Source organism: Plecotus auritus (genome assembly GCF_963455305.1).
Source record: "Plecotus auritus genome assembly, chromosome: 7".
Classification (NCBI taxonomy): domain Eukaryota; kingdom Metazoa; phylum Chordata; class Mammalia; order Chiroptera; family Vespertilionidae; genus Plecotus; species Plecotus auritus.
In genome coordinates, this window is record NC_137774.1 from 82,565,058 (window position 1) to 82,588,825 (window position 23,768).

The 23,768-nt window shown below is 43.9% G+C and overlaps 1 protein-coding gene across 1 annotated transcript in view; it reads left to right on the forward strand.

The window, feature by feature from the left end:
* BMERB1 (bMERB domain containing 1) overlaps positions 1-23,768 on the forward strand; it is a 110,842-nt gene that overhangs the window by 43,848 nt on the left and 43,226 nt on the right. The window contains exon 2 of the mRNA XM_080679974.1: positions 12,913-13,036. Within this exon, the coding sequence (XP_080536100.1) occupies positions 12,913-13,036 (124 nt within the window). The remainder of the gene's footprint in view (positions 1-12,912; positions 13,037-23,768) is intronic.

Here is a 23,768-nt window from a genome sequence, read left to right on the forward strand (position 1 = left end):
GGAAGAATACTTTATTTTTTTTTTGTATGGCCTCAAAGGACCTCAGAAATATGACAGAGGAGTTTGGTGACTCATTGAAGGTCATTTAGAAGTGTTGGGTAAGGACATCAAATAACAAAAAAATGACATTATAGATTGTTGAATAAACTGCAAGAACTCATGTGTCATCTCCTTCAAAACCCCACGCTGGAGGTAACACACAGATTGTTCAAATAAAACCTTTCTGGAACTCCTCCTGGGAGTACAATCCCAGTCCATGATGAACCTTTGGTGGGGAGGGAGTTTGATTTTTTTGAAACTACCAAAAGTCATTCTGAGCCAAGTTGTGCAAATAGAGTGGGTAGTCAAATCATGTGAACATAAATGTGTTAAACTGCTTTTCCTGAATGGCTCATAATCTTATTTGAAAGCAGTTGTCAAGAGTTTGTTTATTAATACACCTCCTTATTTCATAAAGGATTTAATAGTTATATAGGAATCTAAGAAAAGTTTTACAAGGCTTAAGAAATGCTGGTATTATCCTATATATGCAAATCGACCAAAAGGCAGAACGACCGGTCGCTATGATGCACATTGACCACCAAGGGGCAGATGCTCAATGCAGGATCTGCCCCCTGGTGGTCAGTGCGCTCCCACAGGGGAAGCGCTGCTCAGCCAGAAGCTGGGCTCACGGCTACAGCGGTGGTGGCGGGAGCCTCTTCTGCCTCCGCGGCAGCGCTAAGGACCCCTTGGGGGATGTCCGCAGAGGGGTCTCAGACTGCGAGAGGGCTGAGGGGCCCACCCCCTGTGCATGAATGTCATGCACTGGGCCTCTAATTAGAAGTATAAAACATTCTAAGAGGATTCCTTAAAGTATAATATTCTAGAATATTTGCTTAAAAGTATTTTCATTACCTTAATATCACACCTTCCCTTCACCCCCTCACCCCCTGCCTATGCTGGTTTTGTGGATGATGCAGTTGGGACACATGACTTTTGGTGTTTCTCATTCTCCTTAAGAAGACATGGTACGGGATGGTATATGAGGTTGGGTATTCCCAATGAAGGGAGTTCTGTGAGGGAGGTAAGGTTGGGGCAGGGGCTCCCCAAGGACTTTCCTTTTTCACCCCCATTTCCAGCTATGGTGGAAGACAGGTTGGCTGCTTTATCTTTTGATAGTCATGATGATGATGATGATAACGGTGATGGTAATGATAGTGATGATGATGATGATTTTGATGGTGATGGTGGTGATGGTAATGATAGTGATGATGATTTTGAGGGTGATGGTGGTGATGGTGATGATTGTGATGATGGTGATGGTGATGAAGGTGATGGTGATATGACAATTGACATTCACCAAGACCTCACTCTGTCCTTATTATATACTAATCTTACATACACTGTCTCATTCAACCCTCATCACAACCAACCAATGAGTAGCTTCTATTATTATCCCCACTTATTAGATAACGGATACTGAGGAAGGAGAAGGTTGCATAACCCACTTACCAACTACGCAAATAGTTATTATGGAATGAACAAATATGGCAAACGAGGATCATTAGACCCACTTTACAAGGGAGAAAGGGGAAAGTCAGAGAATTTAAATAATTTTTCCAGGGGCACAAGCCAGGAAGGGGCAGGGCCCTCATTCTGACTTGAGTCATGCTATCAGCTAAGTGTTGCCATGCCGTGGCTGCTGGCACTGAGCTGGGTGGTGTGGACAATGCCCAGTGAGCAGGATGGCAGTCGCACTGCTTGGTTATCCAACTCCTTAAATGAATCTACGTCCCTCCCTACAGACCATAGTTTCTACCCTTGAGGAGGAGGACGACCCAATCATGGGACCCTCTACAATAGGGTTTTATTTTTTGTTTGTTTGTTTTGTTTTGCCTTCTCTATTATGTAATCAGCTGAATATTGGCCTCCCAAAGATGTATACACCCTAATTCACAGGACCTGTGAGTATATTACTTTATATGGACAATAAGAATTAAGGTGTTCTCAAAGCACTACTGAAAAAGTGGGTCTAAATCAATGATTCTCAACCTGGGACAGTTTTCCCCCTGTGATATTTGCAAATGTTTGAAGACATTTTGGGTTGGTGGGAAGATGCAAACAGCCTCGTGGGTAGAGTCCTGAGGTGCTGTTAAATATCCTGCAATGCAGAGGTAAAGAATAACCCAGTAAAGAATGGTCCAGCTCCAAATGTCAGTAGTGCCTAGGGTGAAAAACGCAGGTTGGAACAAGTGCTCAGAGCAGAGGTGAGATAAAACTCTTGCATGAGCCCAGCTGGCATGGCTCAGTGGTTGAGTGTCGACCTATGAACCAAGAGGTCAGAATTTGATTCCTGGTCATGTCACATGCCTGGGTTGTGGGCTTGATCCCCTGTGTGGGGCATGCGAGAGGCAGCCACTCAATGATTCCCTCTCATCATTGATGTTTCTATCTCTCTCTCTCTCCCCCTCTCTCGTCCTCTCTGAAATCAATAAAAATAAATAAAAATATAACTCTTACCTGAGCTTTCAGAATGAGTCTTCAGATGGTCTCACATTCTACTTACTTACCCCCAATTTACAGATAAGGAACCTGAGGTTTAGAGAAGTCAAGTCACTTGCCCAAGGTCAGCAGCTAAAAAGAAGCAGATGCAGGATTTAAACCCAAGTGAGCTTGATTCTAGTGCTTGTTCCTTAACTCCACTGCTGATTGTGCATTCCCCTAATTACTTTTGTGACCTTGGACAAGTGAGATGTGTCCAAGAAAATAGAAATTTGGAGAAGCTAAAAACATGCTCCAAGTAACATTAGAGAATAATAACCATGGCCAGGATTCAGAGGCAAGTCAGTTTTCTCAGCTGCAAAACCTCCCTTGCAGTGTTGATTGTGAAAATAAAGAGGCATCATGTATGGGAAGGCACTGGGTCATGGGAGGTACAATTGCTCTCCAGATATTCTCCTTCAAACGGCAGACCAAGGGGAATGGAGCATCCAGGAACATCTGAATTAAAAGCAGTTACTTCATCTTCTTGGGAAATGGTGACTCATTGAAAGCAACCAGCTGTTTCCCATTATATACACGGTATAGCAAGAAGGCGAGATGCTTGGTACATCCCATAAGATGTTTGGGGGTTGAAATTAGCTTCTTCCCTACGTGAATGATTGATGACAATAAAAGGCTCGGTGTCACCAGGAGCCTTTGAAATGCATCAGGATATCCGCTTCCCAGTAATTGGGGCTCAGATGTATTTCCTGGTGTGTAGACTCTGTTGGGTTGATGCCAGGAAGATGTGCCTGTGCATACAGACTCAAAGGACTGGGTCCTTGACAGAGGGTTGATGAGGCCCCTTTGGATCCTCGTTTCAGAGCAGGCATGGGTCTGTTGGAGTAGGACTGTAGTTGTACCTAGAGGGGCAGAGGAATGGCCCAAATGAGCAGAAGTCTGTTGTTCTCCAGAGCTGATGATCCCAGTTTTGTTTCCTCCCCCACATTTGTCTGGCTTCTTCCAGGGAAAGGAAATGTGATGGTAGTAAGAATGATACTGACCACTGTGTGTCATGCCCAAGCACTTGACACATTATTTAATTTTATCTCTATGGCAGCAAGTTACTGTCCCATTTTATAGAAGAGGAAAGTGAGACTTGGGAATATTAAGTAACGGGTCCAGATCAAGCAACTGGTGGTAGAGCCGGGACTTGAACCAGAATCTGTCCAAATCTACTGTCAGGAGTAAGCTGCTGGTGAGCCAATGACCAGCACAGAGCACTGAAGCAAATTTACTCTCTGACACGTAAGCCCCATGCTAGAAAATCAGCTCCACGAGGGCATAGCTTTTGTCTGTTGTGTTTCATTCCTCTTGGTGAGAGCAATATCTGGCATGAAACAGGTTTTCAAGGCATATTTATTAAGCGAATAATAAGAGCAAATATTATACAGAGAGTTATGGAAAGGACTTTGTATGTGCCTGGCACTTACATAAATTTCCTAAGAGATGTGTATGATTTTCCCATTGTTGCAGATGAAGAAATGGAGGGCAGAGTCTCAACTAATGGGATCAAGGTCAGCATGAGAGCCAGCCCCGAGACCCCAAAGTCCATGCTCATAACTGCCCCCTTTGCTTGCCCTCTTCAAGGACTTACTTGGTTTCCACGGGGCCTGCATACACCAACTATTTTTCCTTTCTTCCCCCCGCCCCCCCACACCCCCCTTCTTGTTATTTTAAATTTGTCTTGAATAGGTAACACCTGCCATAGTAAAATTTCAAACAATACAGCTAGAAGTAATGCATCAGCATCTTGGTGATGTTAACAGTGGTGGGAACTAAGTGAAGGATATATGGAGAATCACTGTAGTATCTTCGCAACTTTCCTAGTAATCTAAAATTACTCCAAAATAAAAAATGTATTAAATAATCCAAACAGTAGAAAAGGGCATATTAGGTAGAAGGTGATTTTCCCCAACAGTGACCCCCAGCCCCTCACATCCTCCAAGGCAGCCACTGTGGCCCTTCTCTCATGTGTCCTTATGAATATGTTTTAAGGATGCTGGACACCTAATAAATGATGTGGGAATGAAATGAATAGGTCCACCTTCATTTAATTACCTGGGTGATATCAGCTATTTTGAAATAAGGACTCAAAATGGATGATTCATCTTTGGATGAAAATCTTGACAAATGGTTGAGAATTGTCCTTCAGGCCTGAGTTCTCATTTAATTTCCAGTGAGAACTCAAGAGTTTGGCTCACTGCTGCTTGTCAAAAGACCCTAAAAACTGCATCCTGTCATGTCATTCCACATCCTATCCCACATGCAGAGGCTGACCTAAAGGACCTCTAAGACCCTTCCAACCCAAAGCAATGGAATTCCATTCTGCAGCAGCTTTCTCAAGGGTGGGAAGGGTATCTTAGTGGTAGTCAGATGCTTCTAGCATCAAATAGCATTGAATTACATTGTGGGAAAATTACTCTCTTTTCCAGTTATCAACCTTTGTAATTACCAAAGAAGAAAGTCTCAATTTAGTGTTTTGTTTCTAATGCTTCTCTAGTATAGTAGGTCCTTGGGTTATGTCGGAGATCCGTTCCTACAGTGCTATGTAATGCGATTTTCGCTGTAAGTTGGAACACACCTACATAAGCACCTATGTCACTCACATGGAGCACATACACAGCAGTAATGAAATGAAACAGTAAGAAAATTTTAAAGGAAAGATAACAATTCCTGTCCTTTACTTGTGGTAAATAAATAATAAAAAACATAAAGCACATATGTACATACGTCAAAATGATGGAACTTTTTTTTTTTTTTTTATAAATTAGAGGCCCGGTGCACGAAATTCACGCATGGTGGGGGGGGGGGGTCCCCTCAGCCCAGCCTGCGCCCTCTTCAATCTGGGACCCCTCGGGGGATGTCCGACTGCCGGTTCGGGCCTAAACCAGCATTCGGACATCCCTCTCACAATCCGGGACCACTGGCTCCTAACTACTCACCTGCCTGCCTGCCTGATTGCCCCTAACTGCCCCCCCCTGCTGGCCTGGTCACCCCCAACTACCCCCCGCCAGCCTGGTTGCCCCTCACTGCTCCCCTCTGCCGGCCTGGTCTCCCCTCATTGCGCCCCCACTCCTGCCGGCCTGGTTGCCCCCAACTGCCCCCACTGCCGGCCTGGTTGCCCCACGCAGCCCGCTGCTCAGTCGTTTGGTGGTCCCTCACTAACCCCCTGCTGGCCTGGTCACCTCACACAGCCTGCTGCTCAGTCATTTGGACGCCCTTCACTAACCCCCCTGCCGGCCTGGTAGCCCCACGCAGCCTGTTCAGTCATCTGTTCAGTTGTTTCGGTTGCGACAGTTGCTTAGGCTTTTATATACATAGATGGGAGATGGCGATGTAACCACGAAATGACATATGTCAAGTCCGACATAACCTGAGGACTGCCTGTACTTGCTAACTTTCTAATACTTGCTAATTCACCTGTTAAGAAAGAAAAATTAGGCTTCAATTTGAGCCTTAAGCCTACAGTATTTAGCTAGAATTTGATAACATTACTGTATTTCCACTGAATTTTTTTATGGATATTTTTAAATTATGCCTAGTGATAGGGACTTATTATTATGGACATAATATGAAATTCCCTTTAAGAAGCTTATTTGAATTTTTTTATAGTCAATGTAAAGAAATATTGAGTAAATGATAACATAGATAGTGTATTAATCTGCTCAGGCTGCTGTAATATAATTCCATAGATATAGGTGGCTTAAGTAACAGACATTTATTTCTCATGGTTCTGGAGTCTGGGAAGCCCAGGGTGAAAGCAGTGGCAGATCCAGTGTTTGGTGGGTGAGAACCCTCTACCTGGTTTGTAGATGGCTGCCTTCTTGTTGTGGCCTCACTTGTTGAAGAGCAGAGAGAGAAAGCAAGCTTTTGTGTCTCCTCTTCATCATGGGGGCCACACCCTCATGAACTTATCTAACCCTAATTACCTTTCAAAGCCCCCACCTCTTAATACCATCACATTGGGGGATAGGATTTCAACAATTGAATTTGAGGTGGGAGGATATAAACATTCAGTCCATAACATATGGTACATGGCTGTGATGAATTCTGTGCAGTGACTCAAGAGTTTGTTCTGCAGCCCTTGACCTACAGCATGATGCTTTGAAATCATGCAGACCTGGGTCTGACTCCCAGCTCTCATTGGTTGAGTGATTTTGGCCAACCACTTATGATCTCTCTGAACCTCATCTTCTTAATCTCTAAAGGGAAGGTGATAATGATAATACCTACCTGCTAAGGTATTTAGGAGTGCTTGGCTCACAGTAGATAAATGCTTAATATGAGTGAGTTCTGGAGCATATTCCAGGTGCATAAAGTTATGAAGCAGAAACGTAAGCAGGGGTTGTTTAGGGGACCGTGGGCTCAAACTCCTACTGTGAGCCATGGTTGGAAAAGACAGGCCAGGGGAGACTTCTCTTTGGTTCCCAGAGTTTACCCTTCTCAGCTATATTTAAATTACAGGTTTCTAGGAGATTGCCACCCCTGTCTCTGGGTAGCTTTACATTTTTGAGATAAATGACTAAGCCTGCTGGCGCGTCCCAGTCATGCCCGGTGTTCAGTTTGTGTTCGCTGGTGCTTCCGCACTCATGAGGCATACATCTCCCTGGTGTGGCATTTGGGGATAAAAGATGGATTTAGCTGCTTCTTCCCCCAGAAGTGACTCAGCTCCTGGAGGCTCAGTGACAGCAATGGCAGTTGGAGCCCTGGGGCTTTCTGTGCCTTTGTGCTTTGCTCTGTCTGCACAGCAGCTGGGCTCTGCCTGGAAACAGGCATAGAGCCTCATAGAGACTGTCTTCTCTAGCCAGCCTGAAATGCTATCTGTCTCCTTCCAGGATTTGTCCTCCTCATGGACACATTCCTTAGCAGCGGTTGGATGCCTGCCTTCTAGCTGAGAAATGTTGTCGAGAAGGTTTCCATCACACTAGCTCTATCACACAAATTCACACGGTAAAGCAACCCACCATGCCTGAGATACATTTATTCATGTCCTATACCAACGTTTATCTGAGTCTGGACTGAAAACCTCCTGCGTGAAAGTCCCTGGGGGTAGAGTCAGAGAAGCTTCCTTTTTAACAAGCTCCCCAGATAATTAGCGCACCTGCTGATACTTGAGAATAGCTACTCTCCATATCCCTAATGCAATAGAATATATTCAGTTCTCTCTATTGTTAAAATGATGATGTCTTAAGTGGGGAGATAGTTCTTAAATGAATATGACTGATTACAATAAGGGCTTTGGAGTAGGACAGATCTGGTATTAAATCTTACTCTTTTCCTGAGCCTCAACTTGCTCATCTGTGAAATGGGTATTCTATATTTACCACCCATGTCTGTTTTGAGAATCAGAGCCTGGCATGTGACAAGTGCTCAGTAAATGTTAGTTATTATTGTTACTGTATAAACCAGTGGTGCTTTTTAAAAACCCTTTAAACGGGGGAAATTATAGCATCTACTATCTAGGGCAGGAGTCGGCAAACTTTTTCGGTAAAGGTCTAGATAGTAGATATTTGAGGTTTTGTAGGCCACATGGTCTCTGTTGCAGCTACTACATTCTGCTGTTGTAGTGCAAAAACAACCATAAATAACACGTAAATGAATGAGCATGGCCAGTGTTCCAGTCAAGCTTTACCTACAAAATCATGCCAGGGACTGGATTTGGCGCATAGGTGTTGTGAAGATAAATGAGATATGGCTTAGAATAAGCCTAGCACTGTGGCTGGTGCAGAGCACTCACTACAAGAAAGGATTCTAATTAATTTATATCTGATTTGAGATCTAGGCTTCACTCCATTCTCCAGGGGAAGGAAAGAATCCCTGATGGGAGTCTTTTCAATAGAGGCATCAGCCTCATTCTCTGCCCAAAGTCAAAGCTAAATGTTCATCTCAGTACCTGGAGCCTGGCAGTGCCATCACCTCCATCCTCCCCCAAGCACGGAGGTAAAATGCCAACCCATGGGGTGTGATTAATCTCTTGTCACACACTTTGCTCCAGGATGTTTTGTCATTTTCAGCGTCTGTCCCATGGAAATCAGATTGCCCATCTGAACCGTGATGTGAGAAACCCATTTATATCTGCATGGTCATTAACCATGAGCTTTTGCATCCTCAAATACATTTAATCCTTGCCTGGAGGCTATATAATGTGGTTAAGAGAAAGAGAAAGAAGGAGAGACAGACCTAGGTTTGGATTCTGTCTCTGCAATGTTCTAGTGCAATGTTGGTCAAGTTATTTTCCTTCTCTAAGCTTCAGATGCATCATTTGTAAACTAGGGATTAAATGGGATAATATATATGAAGCCTTAGCACGGTGTAACACACAAGAGCTATTGAACTCCATTTTGCAAACAAGAAAGTGATGCAAAGTGGTAAAGGGGGCTCATTCAAGGTCATATAACCAGTGATTAGCCTCAGATCAAGGATCTCCGACTCTGGCCCTCAGCTGGTTGTCACCATGCCCCATCCCCTTGCCACTTTCTGGGGCTCTTGCTGCTTCAAGACAGGGCTGGGCTTCATGTGATTAAAGCTCTTGACATCACTCTGAGGTAGCATGTAAGCTTGTGACCATTCATTACTGTAGTGGGCTAAGTAGTGCTCTCCCAAAATTCATATCCACCCAGAACCTCGGACCTTATTTGGTAATAGAGTGTTTGCAGAAGCAATTAAGATAAAGATTGGCCTGGCCAGAGTGGCTCAGTTGGTTAAGTGTCATCTTGTTTCTCTCTCTCTCCCTTCCTCTCTCTCTCTCTCAAAATTAATAAAAACATTTTTTTAAAAGATGATAAATATCAAAACTAGATCATATTTATGGGTGGGCCCTAAATCCAATGAGATGGAAAAGGGCAGAGAAGGACACACAGAGCTACAGGAAGGAAGGCCATGTGAAAACGAAGGCAGAGGTTGGAGTGATGCTGCCAGAAGCCAAAGATTGCAGGAGCCAGCAGGATCTGGAAGAGGCAAGGAAGGACCCTCCCCTGGAGCCCTTGGAGAGAGTGTGGCCCTGCTGACACCTGATTTGGGACTTTGGCATCCAGAACTGTGAAGGAAGACCTTCCTGTTGTTTTAGCCACCCAGTTTGTGCTGATTTGTTATGGCAGCCCTAGGACTCGTAAGATGTGAATAATTACAGTATTGGACTTAGAACACCTGTCTGGGCAAGGGACAGAGATGATGAGGCAAGAAGTGTGCATTGTGGAGGCACACATGTGCTCAGCTTTGAACTTTTGTTTCCTTATTTGTAAAAAAGAGAACATCCCAATCCTGCTGGCTTGTGGGGAGGATAAAGAGATGGCATGGCAGAGTGGGCCCAGTGGTGATAACCAAGGTAATTGTAACCATGCATTGAGCATGGCATGCCTCGGTTAATTCTGTTCTCACAACTGTCCTGGCTGGCTGGGTCTCTTAGTATCCTCATGTTACAGAGGAGGAAACTGAATCCCAGGAGGTTAATTAAGACCATGCAGCTAGTGAGGAGCAGAGCTTCGACTCAAACCCAAACCACCTGACTTCAGAACATCCCCTACCTCCCATCCCTAAGTCACCACCACCCTATATTGTCCTATGCTCAAAGTTGGTGCTTCTTGAAGCTGGTCCTCTAGCCTAGTTGGAACCCAGGACACAGTAATGCTCAATTCATAATAATATATTAATCTTGTTTGTTCTCCTTCCCTCCTTCCTCAAGCCAGGCCTTTTGATTGGTGGAGAGGTGGATTGAAGGGTATGACAATTTATCAAAAATCCGACATCTAGCCCTGACCGGCTTGGCTCAGTGGATAGAGCGTCGGCCTGCAGACTGAGGGGTCCCAGGTTCAATTCCGGCCAAGGGCATGTACCTTGGTTGTGGGGACATCCCCAGTAAGGGAAGTGCAGGAGGCAGCTGATCGATGTTTCTCTCTCATCGATGTTTCTAACTCTCTATCCCTCTCCCTTCCTCTCTGTAAAAAATCAATAAAATACATTAAAAAAAAAAATCCGACATCTAATGAAGAACTCTGGGTTAGGAGATTCCCACAGATGACAAAGAAGTTGTGCAGGCTTTTGGGAGTGGGGCCTCTTCTGAGATCCAAGCAGGCAGGAACTAACTTAGGGAGGTCTGTAATCACAGTACCTGGGCATGTGTTTACGGGGTCAGGGCTCCAGGTTATAGAAGAGAGACAGGTAGAGAGGAGACAGCTTTCCAAACCACTGGCTGGAATGTAAGGAAAAAGACAACTGCAGGGTAGCAGCACTGAGGGGCCAGGTGTGGAAGGAATTAGCCGATGTAGGTGATGTGATGTTGGCCTTAGAGTGGAGCAAGAACATCCCCTCCCCTGGGTCTCTTTCTCTACCTGGGAAAGGCCTTAGAATGTTGCATCCTTTGCAGGATTCCCTCTGGAAATGTGGGCTAAAGGAATCTCTTAGATGCATGCAGAGATTTAGTTTTGAGAATGCTCATCACTGGGCTGTTTATAGTGGGGAAAAATAGAAAACAACCTAACTGTCTGGGGGTTGGTGAAGTGATTCATGATACAGCCACAAATAGAAAACTACACAGCCTTTCACACTGCTGCTGGGGAAGAACATCTGAGGACGTGCAAAAAATGCTCATGATATGTTATTAAGTAAAAAAGAGCAGGTAGGAAAATGTGAGACCCTAACTTTATACAGTATGACAAAAAACAGTCCTATAAAATAGTGAATGTATCTATATATATAAAAGCCAAGCGACCAGAACGACCAGAACAACCGGTTGCTATGATGCACACTGTGGCTGGCCAACCGGCCCGATCAGGGTCCGAGCCAGCCAGCCAACCTCTGTGGCCTCTCCCCCGCGACTGTGCAGGAATTCATGCACCAGGCCTCTAGTATGTATATAATCCTATATAATAAAGAGCTAATGTGCTAATTAGACCAGATGGTAGAACGACCTTCCGTGACCAGTGGGTGGGGGGTGGGGCCACAGGGTTGCGAGGCAGCCGGGGCTGTGAAGGCTTACTCTGCATGAATTTCGTTCATTGGGCCTCTAGTTGTATATACACTGAGTGGCCAGATTATTATGATGTCTGAACGCAAAATAATCTGGCCACTCAGTGTGTGTGTGTGTGTGTGTGTGTGTGTGTGTGTGTGTGTATAGAGCCCGGTGCATTAATTCGTGCATGGGTGGGGTCTGGCCAGCCTGGCCAGGGGGAGGGGACATGGGTGGTTGGCCGGCCTGCCTGCTGGTCAAACTCCTGATCGAGGGGACAATTTGCATATTAGCCTTTTATTATATAGGATATACACTGAGTGGCCAGATTATTATGCATTCAGAGATCATAATAATCTGGCCACTCAGTGTATGTGTGTATGTGTATATATACATATATTTGTAGTGTCTTTCTCTATATAGATGATAATGTGTATGTGGTAATATATATGGTTATATATGTTTTAAATATGCTTTTAATATATAGCAGTATATATAACTAACTATAAATATAAGACCAGATGACTGTCCATCAAAATGTGGATAGTGGTTCTCTCTGGGCATTGTGGTAGTGGATGACTTTTTACCTTGTTATTTTTTGCCTGTCTGTATTATCTGAATTTTCTACAACAAACTTGTATTATTTTATGTTACTATTGCTTACTTTACTTAGTATTCCTGTAAGGCAGTGGTTCTCAACCTTTCTAATGCCATGACCCTTTAATACAGTTCCTCATGTTGTGGTGACCCCCAACCATAAAATTATTTTCGTTGCTGCTTCATAACTGTAATTTTGCTACTGTTATGAATCGTAATGTAAATATCTGTGTTTCCAATGGTCTTAGGCTCTACAGCAGCGGTTCTCAACCTGTGGGTCGCGACCCACAGGTTGAGAACCGCTAGCAGGGTCGCCTAAGACCATCGGAAAACACAGATATTTATATTACATTTTATGGTTGGGGGTCACCACAACATGAGGAACTGTATTAAAGGGTTGCGGCATTAGAAAGGTCGAGAACCACTGCTGTAAGGTGATAATTAATGGTATTACTATAAAAAATTATTATAAAACTTTCTTTTCTCTAAAGTTGAACTTGGTCTTAGGGGCTGGGACCCGGCAAAGTGGCCATGGTTTGGGGGAGCAGAGGCTCAGGAGCCAGGAACAGCCAGGGACTGTCAAGGCCACAGACACAATTGTGAGCAGGTTTTGGTGAGCCCACCTGAGCCTCCATGTGCCATTGTAACAGGGTTCCCACTGAAAAATGTGTTTTCCAGTTTCCAAAGGGCCTTCTGGAAAACACACACTTGCAGTGAAAGCTGAAATCCATGAGCCTCTGTCATGTGTGAAGGTCGCTGGATCGAATCTGTTCCCTGAAATGAGGGAATCCTTGCAAACCAGTGTACACTTGGGGCCTTGACCCCTGCGTTTTATGTCTCCTACACAGGTCAGCTGGACATCATCTCCATGGCAGAGACAACCATGATGCCAGAGGAGATCGAGCTGGAAATGGCGAAAATCCAGCGTCTCCGGGAAGTTTTGGTCCGACGGGAGTCAGAGCTCAGGTTTATGTGAGTGTCTGGGAAAGCAGCCAAGAGAAAGAAGGGGGTTCAGGGGGAGGATACCCGAGAAGCTAACATTTACTGTTTATTACTGCATGCCAGGCACTGCAATAAAGGCATTAGGTACATTACAAAAAAAAAAATCTTATTTGATTCTCACTACTGCCTAGAGAAGTAGGTATCATAATCTGGTGTTTTAAACAAGACCCTGAAGTTGGGATTGAATTCAGGACAGTCTGACTCCAAAGCCTAAGCTCTTTCCATGCTACCATTGTGAGGAGAAGTGGAAGGAGAGAGGTGGGGGTGTGGGTGTGGTGGGGACCAGAGGTGGTGCCCTTTGCTGGGGTTGTTAAGAGCACACACTCTGGGTTCAAATAGGCCTGAGATTTGAAAAAACAATGCTGGATGAGATTGGGCAGGTTATTTAGCCTCTCTTCATTTGTAAATTGGGGGAAAATAATAATACCTCTCTCCTGGGATCTTAGCAGCCTTAGACTCACATGATTTGAAAATCTGTTGTCTATAGAGCACAGCATTCCTGAAGAATTACAGGTAGTCTTTTGAAAAAAACTGTAATTTAAAAAATTGAACTCTGAAGAGAAACAGTGAAAGTTTAAAAGCAAAACAAAACAAAATAAAAACAGACCGTTTAAGAGGAAAATTTCCTACACTGCCTGTCAGCTCTCAACACAAACTCCACTCGAAGAAGCAGCAACATCACACATTCCAGGCATGTGCTAAGCTCTTCTTACCCATTCTGTCACCTGTTTCTCTCAATGCCATGAGGCCAGTAATGGTTTTATCCCATTTTGTGGATGAGGAAACTGAGGCTCAGGCAAGTTAACTTGCTCAGGGCCTCCCAGCTAGTAAACAGGGGGAGCTAGGATTGAGACCCAGCTCTTCGTGCTTTCAAAACCCATAATCTCACAATTACATTTTATGCCCTTCTCTCTCGCCCCATGAAATGGACCACAGTATTAACAGTGACCATTTATGTAGCTCTCTGTATGGGCCAGACCCTGTGCTAAATGCACATGCATGATTCCTTCTCATGGGAGTCCTTAGAGGAAGGTTCTAGAACATCTCCCACTTTACAGATAAGAAACATCCTCTCTTTCATCTGGTAATATGATAAACCAATACATGAGTATTTGGAAGCAATCTCTCCCTCCCCATGGTTTTTTCCTCCCTAAAAGAATTTGGAGTATTGTCTGGGTGGGAGAAGTATCGACTCAGACCACATGTTCTATTAGGTCATGTGGTTCCAAGACTGGACATGATGACTTTGAAATGCCTGGGGGTTAGCAAGTCGACATGAGTGACAGGAAGTTCTGTTTCTGAGTTTGGCGTGTAGGGGAAACCACTGAACTAAAAATAGAGATTAGGGGCTCACCTGGATATCGGCAGTTACTGAATTCAAGTAATGGGTACAATCACCCTACATAAAAGACAGTGACAATCCAAGTATCGGATCTGGGGAATGCTGAAATCTCCATGCTGCTCCTCCTTATGGATGAAGTTGGGTTAAAGGGGAAAGCCAGATCTCAAAGTTTTTGTGAAAAAATGTGGAATAACTGAGAGTTCAGTGGCAACAAGAAGGTTTGGGATTATCATAGTCTATAAATAATACATACCATATACCACATACCATAGAAGTGACCTATGTTAATAGTATTGGTTTTTATTTATTAATTCTGGTGGATATTTTTATGATTACTATTTCATTTATTAATATATAAACAGTCAGGATGTACTAACTCCCTCTTATAAATAATGATGAAATTAGAACCTGGGTCTTGCTTTTGCATCTGTTTTCTATTTTTCTGTTTCCAATTTTTACTTCTTATGTTCTCAAAGAGTATAATGTACGTGTGTGTGTGTGTGTATATATATATATATATATATATATATATATATGCATTTCTACAACTATAATTAACCTACTGTTCTTATCTATAGATTCTTTCTTACATAAAATACACACCACTGGCATTCACAATACCCTCCCTGTGCTTTAAAAGGAAGGAAGACAGAGAACCTGAATTTTGCTTTAAGGTACAGAAACCTGCAGGTGCTCAAGAGGGGCCAGAGGTTGCTTTTGCTGCTGAAGGAACAAAGGCTATTTCTTTGCATTCACTGACCTCTGCATCATGTGTGTGTGTGTATGCACACGTGCATGTATGCATTATTCCCAGCATCTGGCACATGCCTAATGAGACAGCAATAGCTAACATGTAAGCTCTAGCTCTGGGCCAGCACTGCACTAAGCTCTTGACTTACGACCTCGCTGAATTTCCCCATCATGCCTATGAGTCTAATCACTTAGGGATAAATGTCAACAGTAGACACTTGAATTAATCAAATTATCTAAAGGATTCAGAAGGATGTCAGTGTAGTTAGGATATAGAGCGTGGCTTAGACCTTCTCCAGGGGAGGGGCCAGCTTCCAGGCCCCTGGAGTCTCCCTAGCAGCCTGCAGACCACAGTGGATGATAATGACAGTCCCCCACAGCCCCCTCAGGTCTAGCCTTGCCTGGGGGTGCACCCACCTCATCAATCTCAGAGGTGCATGATGGATTCTAGGATGGCCAGGGTAGAGATCACAGCCTATTCAGACCTGGGCAAAAGCCTCATCTATCATCCTTGGCCTCCCGGGCTAACAGGCTGTGCATGGGCTATTCTTGAATTCATTTTCCTGGCTATTTCTCAGATCTAGGCCCTCACATTAGCTGTAAGTCTTACCATGTAGATGGGTCCTATTCTTGTTTCCATTTTAGAGAAGATGGGATTAGAGGTTAAAAATTTGCCTAAGATTGCGTTAGCTAATAAGTAGCCAAGGTAGGATGCAGTCTGACTCCAGAGTATTTATTAAATGAGGGAATGCAGGGTGGAAGGAGGAAATGAGTGAGGGAGGGAGGGAGTTCTGAATATATCTACCAAGATAATTCCTTAAAGAGCATAAGCTCCATGAGGGCAGGAATCTTATCCACCTTCCACACGTATATCTTCCCAGCATCTTGAACAGTACCTGGCACTTATTAAACAATTAATATTTGTTGAGTGTGCAATAAATTTTTCTTTCACACTCCATTCTTACCCCAACAACTTCCCTTTACACACAGGCATGCATGTGCGCGCACACACGCGCGCGCACACACACACACACACACACACACACACACTCACGACTCTTGGCCTAGAGTAAGAGGGAAAATAGAATTTCAGACCATACTAAGCATTTACTGGCTCAAGTGAGGAAGCTCTGAGTGACAGGAATGTGACAGCCCTTGGCTAAAGCAGTCCCAGTGACTGTAGCTGTAATAACAGGGATGAGATTGGCTTTGTCACACCTGCTCGGAAGTAATCAAGTTAATATCCATCAGCTCGCATGGAGACTGTGTGAGTCAGACCGTATTTCATGGTTGAGAGTGTCGTCTCACTTTCATAGTCTCCTGCTTTGTCAACTCTGTTAAGAACAGATCTAATGGCTGCTGCCCCAACACACCCAACGTTTAACATTATTCTTTCATAGGTTTCCCTTTTTTTGTCTTGCCCTTTCCCCTGGGACTCACAGCCTCTGATGGTTCTCTGTGTCCTCTTGCCAGAATTGTGGGGAAGTAGAAGAGGGGGATTTACTCATTTCCAGAGAACTAGGGTGAATTCATGAGAAGTGGACTTAGTGGTCATCCTGGCTCTCCCATGCCTTTGGTCTTGACCTTGAGCACGTGACAGAGTGCTAAGAACTGCTGGTTATCAGGGGCACTGATATGCCACACACATGCTACATGCATTATGTGCGTTAGCTCATTTATTTTAGTTTATTGTATCATCACAAGAACCTGAGGGGGTGGGCTCTATTCCTTTTACTTTATGGATGAGGAAACTGAGATTAGAGAGGTAAAATAGCTTGTTTGAGGAACTGGGATTTGAATCCCAGGTGTCTGTCCCAGAGGCAGAACCCTTTACCCTAGTTTTATTATCTTTATTCCCAACACAAGGACCCCTTTTCTGTTGTCCAGCTCTTCTAGAATGCAAAAGCAAACTCCTGGTTGGGTGCCCACAATCCCACAGTCCCACACTGGGATTTGTTGTATTCCAGCATCTTGAATTAGGTGTAGTGGAGATGGAGAGGATTCTCCTGAGTCTGATTTTGGGCTTCTCTGTACCCTTTATCTGGAGATAAATGATTTGTTTGGAGCCTAAAATGATGAGATCCAACTTGGAAAGTTACAGTTTGCTGTAGTGTCCTATTCCTATAGGGGTTCTTAGGGACCACAATAGTCAACATTTATTGAGCCCTTGCTACAGGCCCAACCCTGTGCTAAGCCCTTCCTACGCATTATTACATAACCTACGGAAAGTGCTTACTAATGGGAGGATGAATCAGGAGCACCTCCAGCATACCTGCTTGCCCTGGGTAAGGCCCGTGAAGTCAGGTTCAGAGAAGAGTTATGCTTGACCGCAGTGGGTACATGTCCCTACTCCGCGCACACAGTGCATCTTCTCTCATTGTCTTCCCTTCGCTTGTCCTCTGGTTTCCACGTTGCTAAGTGGCATTTAGAGGTCTCCCTCTTGAAGTGTGGCAATTTTATGAGCTTCATTTGAATGAGTCAATAAACCCTTCAGTATCTCTGTAATAGGCACCAAATGTCCAGGAGATAAAGTTTGATGCCTGCTCTGTTCCATCCTTGACACCCCTCCCCGCCCCCGCCCTGCCTCCCACGCCCACTCCTGGTCCCTCCCGCTCCTGCCCCATCTCTGTGCCTCTCACCCTCATGTCCTTTGGAGGCTGTCAACAACCTCAGACTCATTTTCTCACCCCAGTTTCAGCACTGAATCACACCATTAGCTTTTCATAACTCCTCCTGCGGTTGCCCGCCTCAGCTCTCTGCATCCTCTGTACGACCTGATCCTGCTGTTTATCTGGGTTTCCGATAATTAGGTATCTTCGGCCTCTGAACGGCGGTGGGTGGTGGTTATCTTCATTTTATACCCGCTTGCCAGATTTTCATAAAAAGGAGAGTGTGCGCTATCTCTCCACTTGCTCTGGGCAGGGGTGGCTTTTAATCAGCGAGAGTCAGAACTGCAGCAGGCAGGGGAGACGGGCAGGCAAAGGACAGATTTCAGGAGCACAGCCCTTGAGTTCCAATATTTCCAGAGCCTGGGCTGGGACCCCAGTGAATTCATTTTATTAAAAAGTTCCAAGTGTGGTGAAGCGGTCAGGCCCTAGAACTGGCAGAGGTTTAGGATGGAGTAGTAGAAAGTGCCTGAGTTGTAAATAGCAGCTTTTCAAATACTGGTTATGCTGATCAGTGTCCTAAGTGTCTTACATGCATTGAATCATTTAATACTCAGTACAACCATCTAGGCAGACGACCCACCCTCATTTTATAGGTGAGGAACCCGAGGCACAGAGAAGTCAAGTAATTTGCTCAGGGCTGCACAGGTTCCATTCAATGGCAGACAGTGCTATAACCCAGGTATTCTGGATCCAGAGTCCATGACCTCAACCATCATGCTACAGGGTCTCTCAACTGGTTTTGAGTATCAGTTTTACTTCTTACCAACTCTTTGGCCTGGAGCAAATCTTTTGCCCTGTTCCAGTCTCAGTTTTACCCATCTATATAATGGAACAATACTGTTTCCCTGGCAGCGTCATAGCTAGGGATGAAAAGAGAGGGCACATGAAAGTGGGTGACTGATTCTAGGAAGTAAGCAAATCAAAATTCCCTTCCCTCTTTTAACTATTAAAGCTGTGCTTTGAGGGAGAGTAGGAGACCAGGGCGGCTTAGTCATCTCCTGAGGAACCGCTCTTCTGCTAAAAAGCTGGGGAGTGGCTCTAAACCATCAAGTCCAATTCTACCCTGCAGCCCTGACTTTATTATTATTTAAAAAATTACATATGCCTGCTATTTTCCTTTCCCTTTAATGATCTGATAATTCCGAAGTCTGTTAGGAAAAGCTTCAAGCAAGGGGCAAAATGAAGCATGTGCGTTTATGGGACTTGACACATCTCAGCCACATTCAGGAGTTCTGTGTCACACCAGTTGTACTCTGGGTTTTAAATAGCATCTCCTAAGAACAGGTCATTGTTGCTGGAACCACTGTACATAATGGGTGGGGGGGAGATGCCTTTAATTGTAGAAAATCTAAAAAGAAATTTGTCTTGAACAAAATATACAAAAATATTTGAGGAGTTGGGGAGGAAAGGGAGGGAGGAGGCCTCTGGGAAAGAGGGAAGGGATGGAGAGACTAGAGAGAAGAGAGAGGATGGATAATGTTCCAGGTTAGACCTCTTAATGGAAGGACCCTCCTGAATTTATTTATTTATTTTTTTAATCCTTACCCAAGAGTATATTTTTTAAAATACCTTTTTATTGATTTCAGAGAAAGGAAGGGAAAGGGAAAGGGAAAGGGAGATAGAAACATTGATGATGAGAGAGAACCATTGATTGGTTGCTGCTGCACGCCCCACTTTGGGGATCGAGCCCACAATCTGGACATGTGCTCTGACTGGGAATCAAACTGTGACCTCCTGGTTTATGGGTCAAAGCTCAACCACTGAGCAAGGAGGATATGTTTTTAAAATTGATTTTAAAGAGGGAAGGAGAGAGAGAGGGAGAGAAACATTGATGTGAGAGAGAAACATTGGTCAGTTGCCCTCCGTATGAACCCTCTTTAATTTCTACACATACTGGGAGGTAGGGATGAGGTGGGGGTCTGGGCTGACCAAATGGAGAAAGACATGTCCCCCACTGGACAAGCTTCAGCTGTTACGAGTTGTCTTTTGAAGTCAGAACAAGCTCCAGGAAAGGAAATTCTTCTTTCTGGGAGCTCTGTCGTACCATAAATGTATTACATTCTCTTGGCTCCAAAGATCTCTTCTGAGACTCCTAGATTATGGTGAGTTGGGAGGGAAATCACCATATTAGCTCTATGTGATGGCGAATATTACGTCAACTTGACTGGGTAAAGGTCAGAATATGTAAAACTAACAAATTGTGCAGGCATTCATATAGGGATAGTTAACTTTACAAATAAAAAGCATTAGTACAAATTCAGAGTAGCTCTTACCTCTGGGTAGTGGTCGGCAAACTCATTAGTCAACTGAGTGGCAAACCGCGGCTCGCAAGCCGCAGTTTGCCGACCACTGCTCTGGGGGAATGCGAAAAATACAAGGGAATAGGGTATATCAGGGTTTCTAATGGGCATATACAGGTTATTACTTAAGCAGGATGATGGGAACATAACTGTTCATTGTTTCATTAACTGTATATATGTACTTTATGCACATGCTTTAAACACATGCACACATACACAAATACACCCATACAAGGGTGGGCAAAAGTAGGCTTACAGTTCTTCATATGGAAAATAATACAAAAATTAATACAGAATAATATAATAATAAACTGTGTTTCTTGTACTTATAACTGTAAACCTACTTTTGCCCACCCCTGTATTTTTTCCACTACATTCGTAGTGTTGTGCACCCATCCAGAATAATCTGCCACCACAAGTTCCTTAATTTAATCACGGCTGCAAAGTCACTTTTGCATAAATACAACAACATATTCACAGGTTCCAGGGAGTAGGACACAGATAACTTTGAGAGACGTTGTTCAACTGACCACAGTCACAGAGATGGCCACTGCAAGGCTGAGCAGCACACACTGTGTAGAGAACACACATTGCTTCATCTTATGGTGAGTTGTCGTCATTCTTTGAAATCTCCCAAAGAAAAAGTAGAGGTGGGGGGAGGAAGAAAGAAGAAAAGCAGAGAGGAGAGGAGAGGAGAGAGGGGAGAGAATCTCAATAATGCATGTACAGTGGCTTGACTGCTTATTTCTGGACAATGCTGATTTGACAGGCAGCAGAGGTTGAGAAGTGCTTGTCCATATCACTTGATGGCCTCAACTGAGGGCTCAGCTTTTTGCTCTGTGCTTAGTCCAGAATCAGATAATGCTTGGCTGGGCCTCATTTCCACATTTCTTTTCAGATAAGAACCAGCTCTCTCTTAATATTTCTGGGACACGATGTTCAAAGAGACATGGGAGGAGGGGAAAGATATAAATAATTTAGTAGAGATGCCATGGTATTTTGGGTCTACGTAAGCATGCTGGCCCCCGTCACTCATTAAGACAATATCCTGATTTACATCTTTCACTTTATTTAGTTGGCTGCTCCTCATTGAGTGATCGGTTACATAGATCTTTTCTCCTGGAATTCTGGCACACTCTTGGTCCTCTGTCTTCAGTTCCCTAAAATCCTCAGCGGTTTTGAATCTGATTAGGTCAATCTAAGACACTCCTGGTTGAGTTCTGCCAAAGGAAGGGCCACCTGTTTTTTCATTACTAGATGCCCTGGTCTTTGACAGGGTTACTTTCTGATAAAAAGAGAAACCTGCATGTGCTCCAGATTAGATTACACTTACGTTTGAATTCTAGCTCTGACATTTACTAGTACAGGCAGGCTGTGCAATCTCAGACAAATACCTTCACCTTTCTGAGCCTCAGTTGCCTCATCTGTCAAATGGGAAATGCATCCAATATCTCAATGGGTGATTATGAGGAATAAAAGTGATCATGTATATTAAGCACCTGCCCAGTTCCTGCCATAAGGTAAGTGCTCATTAAGTGTTAATTTCCTCCAGGAAGAAATTGAGTTTGGAAATTAACAAATGCATTGATAAGAGCAGATGTTGGGCCCAGGCTCTTGATTTTTGGTAGTAGGTTATTTATTTTTGAAGAGGGGGCACAGGAGAAAGAGTGGAGTAAAGATCTCTTCCATGACAAGGTTGTAAGACTGGAGAAGAAAAGGCTCAAGGGGCACCTGAGAGCTCTCTTGAATCTTCTAAAGGATTGTCATGTGGAAAAAGGAGTTAGTTCTTTTTATGTGGAACTAGAACCAATACACATATACCACTGTGAATCAGGTCCCTATCTCAGTATGAGAGAGGCCTTTCCAAATATTTACATAGAGCTATGAAAAGTTGAAATCTTGAGATGTAATGAATTTTCATATCTGGGAATATTCAAGCATTAATTAATTCATTCATTCATTCATTCATTCATTCAACAAGCATCTATGGTAGAATCACCATAGATGTGCCAGCTCCAGGGAATGTAGCAATGAACAGTACAGATGAGGGCTCTGCCCCATTGGAGTCCAGGTGAGGAGACAAAAGCTGGATGACTCCTGTGTGATTGATGGAAGCCTTAGATGGGTGGTGAGGTAAGAGAGCAGGTGCTGAGATACTATGGTCAATTCTTAAGGTTATCATCATTAGTATCTAACATTTCTTGAACACTCACATTTGCCAGGTACAATGCTCAATTAAAAAACGTTTTTATTGATTTCAGAGAGAGGAAGGGAGAGGGAGCAAGTGATAGAAACATCAATGATGAAAGAGAATTATTGATTGGCTGCCTCCAGCACGCTCCACACTGGGGATCGGGCCTACAATCTGGGTATGTGCCCTGATGGGGAATCGAACCGGGACCTCCTGGTTCATGGATCCATGCTCAACCATTGAGCCACAATGACTGGGCCAATGCTCAATTTTTACATGAATCTCCTGATTTCAACTTAATAGCAACCTGATGAGGCAGATACTATTGTGAGCCACATTTGACAGATGAGGAATTGAGTTTTACAGATGTTGAGAGATTTGCCCAAGATTACTCAGCTAAGAACTAGTAGATCTGGGATTCTAGCTTTAGCAGCTGACCCCATGGCCTGGCTCTGGTATATTCATCCAGTGCCAGTCATTACCTCCCTACCAACTGCCCCTCCTTAGAGGTAGGGGTTCCTACCTCTCTCATGCTCTTCCTCCAGGCCAGAGCTGATTGGTCTAGATTGGTTCAGAGTCTGTCTTCTGGGTTATAGAGAGACTGGGCCAGTTAGGTGATGCGAGATTTGCAAAACAAAGACTATAGATGAGCAGAGAAAGCTGTCTTTGGAGGGAAGAAATAGCACAACTGCATCTGAGTATAAGATCTTCTCCAGACCCTTGGAGAAATGCCGCCCACCCATGTTGCCACAGCCTGGGGAAATCCAAAATCCACCACGAAGATGTCTGTGAATTTCCATTGGGTTCATTCTCAGGTCTTCTCTGCTCCTACGCTTGGTTTCCTGGGTTCTGTACCCCACTCCATGTGGGTATGAAACTCATATGCTTCACCAGTTTCCATAACAACAAAACAAAATAAAGCCCAATGCTAGTCCCACAGGTCATTTGAGGAGTCATAGAACTAAGGATCACAGAAAGGAATCGCATTGAGCTCTTCACAGCAAACCATTTTAAAATCCACATTTGACATTCATGGCTAACGAGGTCCTTTTTACAACTCTGTACCAAGACAGTTCCTTTTTTCTTTGCCTTTTTCCACACACAAGGCCCCATCTCACCATCTTTCTTGCTCTTCTCCTTTATGTCAGTCAGTTATGTTACTTCATTCCAAGTAAGACAGATTCCTCTCCCTGTGTTATGTAGAGCAGTTTCGCCCTCTTCTAGGAAGCCATGGCACCAAAACATTCTTGAGCTCTCAGGAACACTCCCCCAGGTGTTTGTCAAGGTGTGATTCTAAGCAAAAACCATTTCTTACCCAAGATAAATTTGGGCACCAGCTGTTAAGGTAATAACATTTACTTCTGTTTTCTTACACCTTTACTAAATGATCTTTTCATTAAGTGAGCTTGAGTAGATTTCCTTCTAGTTTGTGCTGGAATGTTCTATCAAA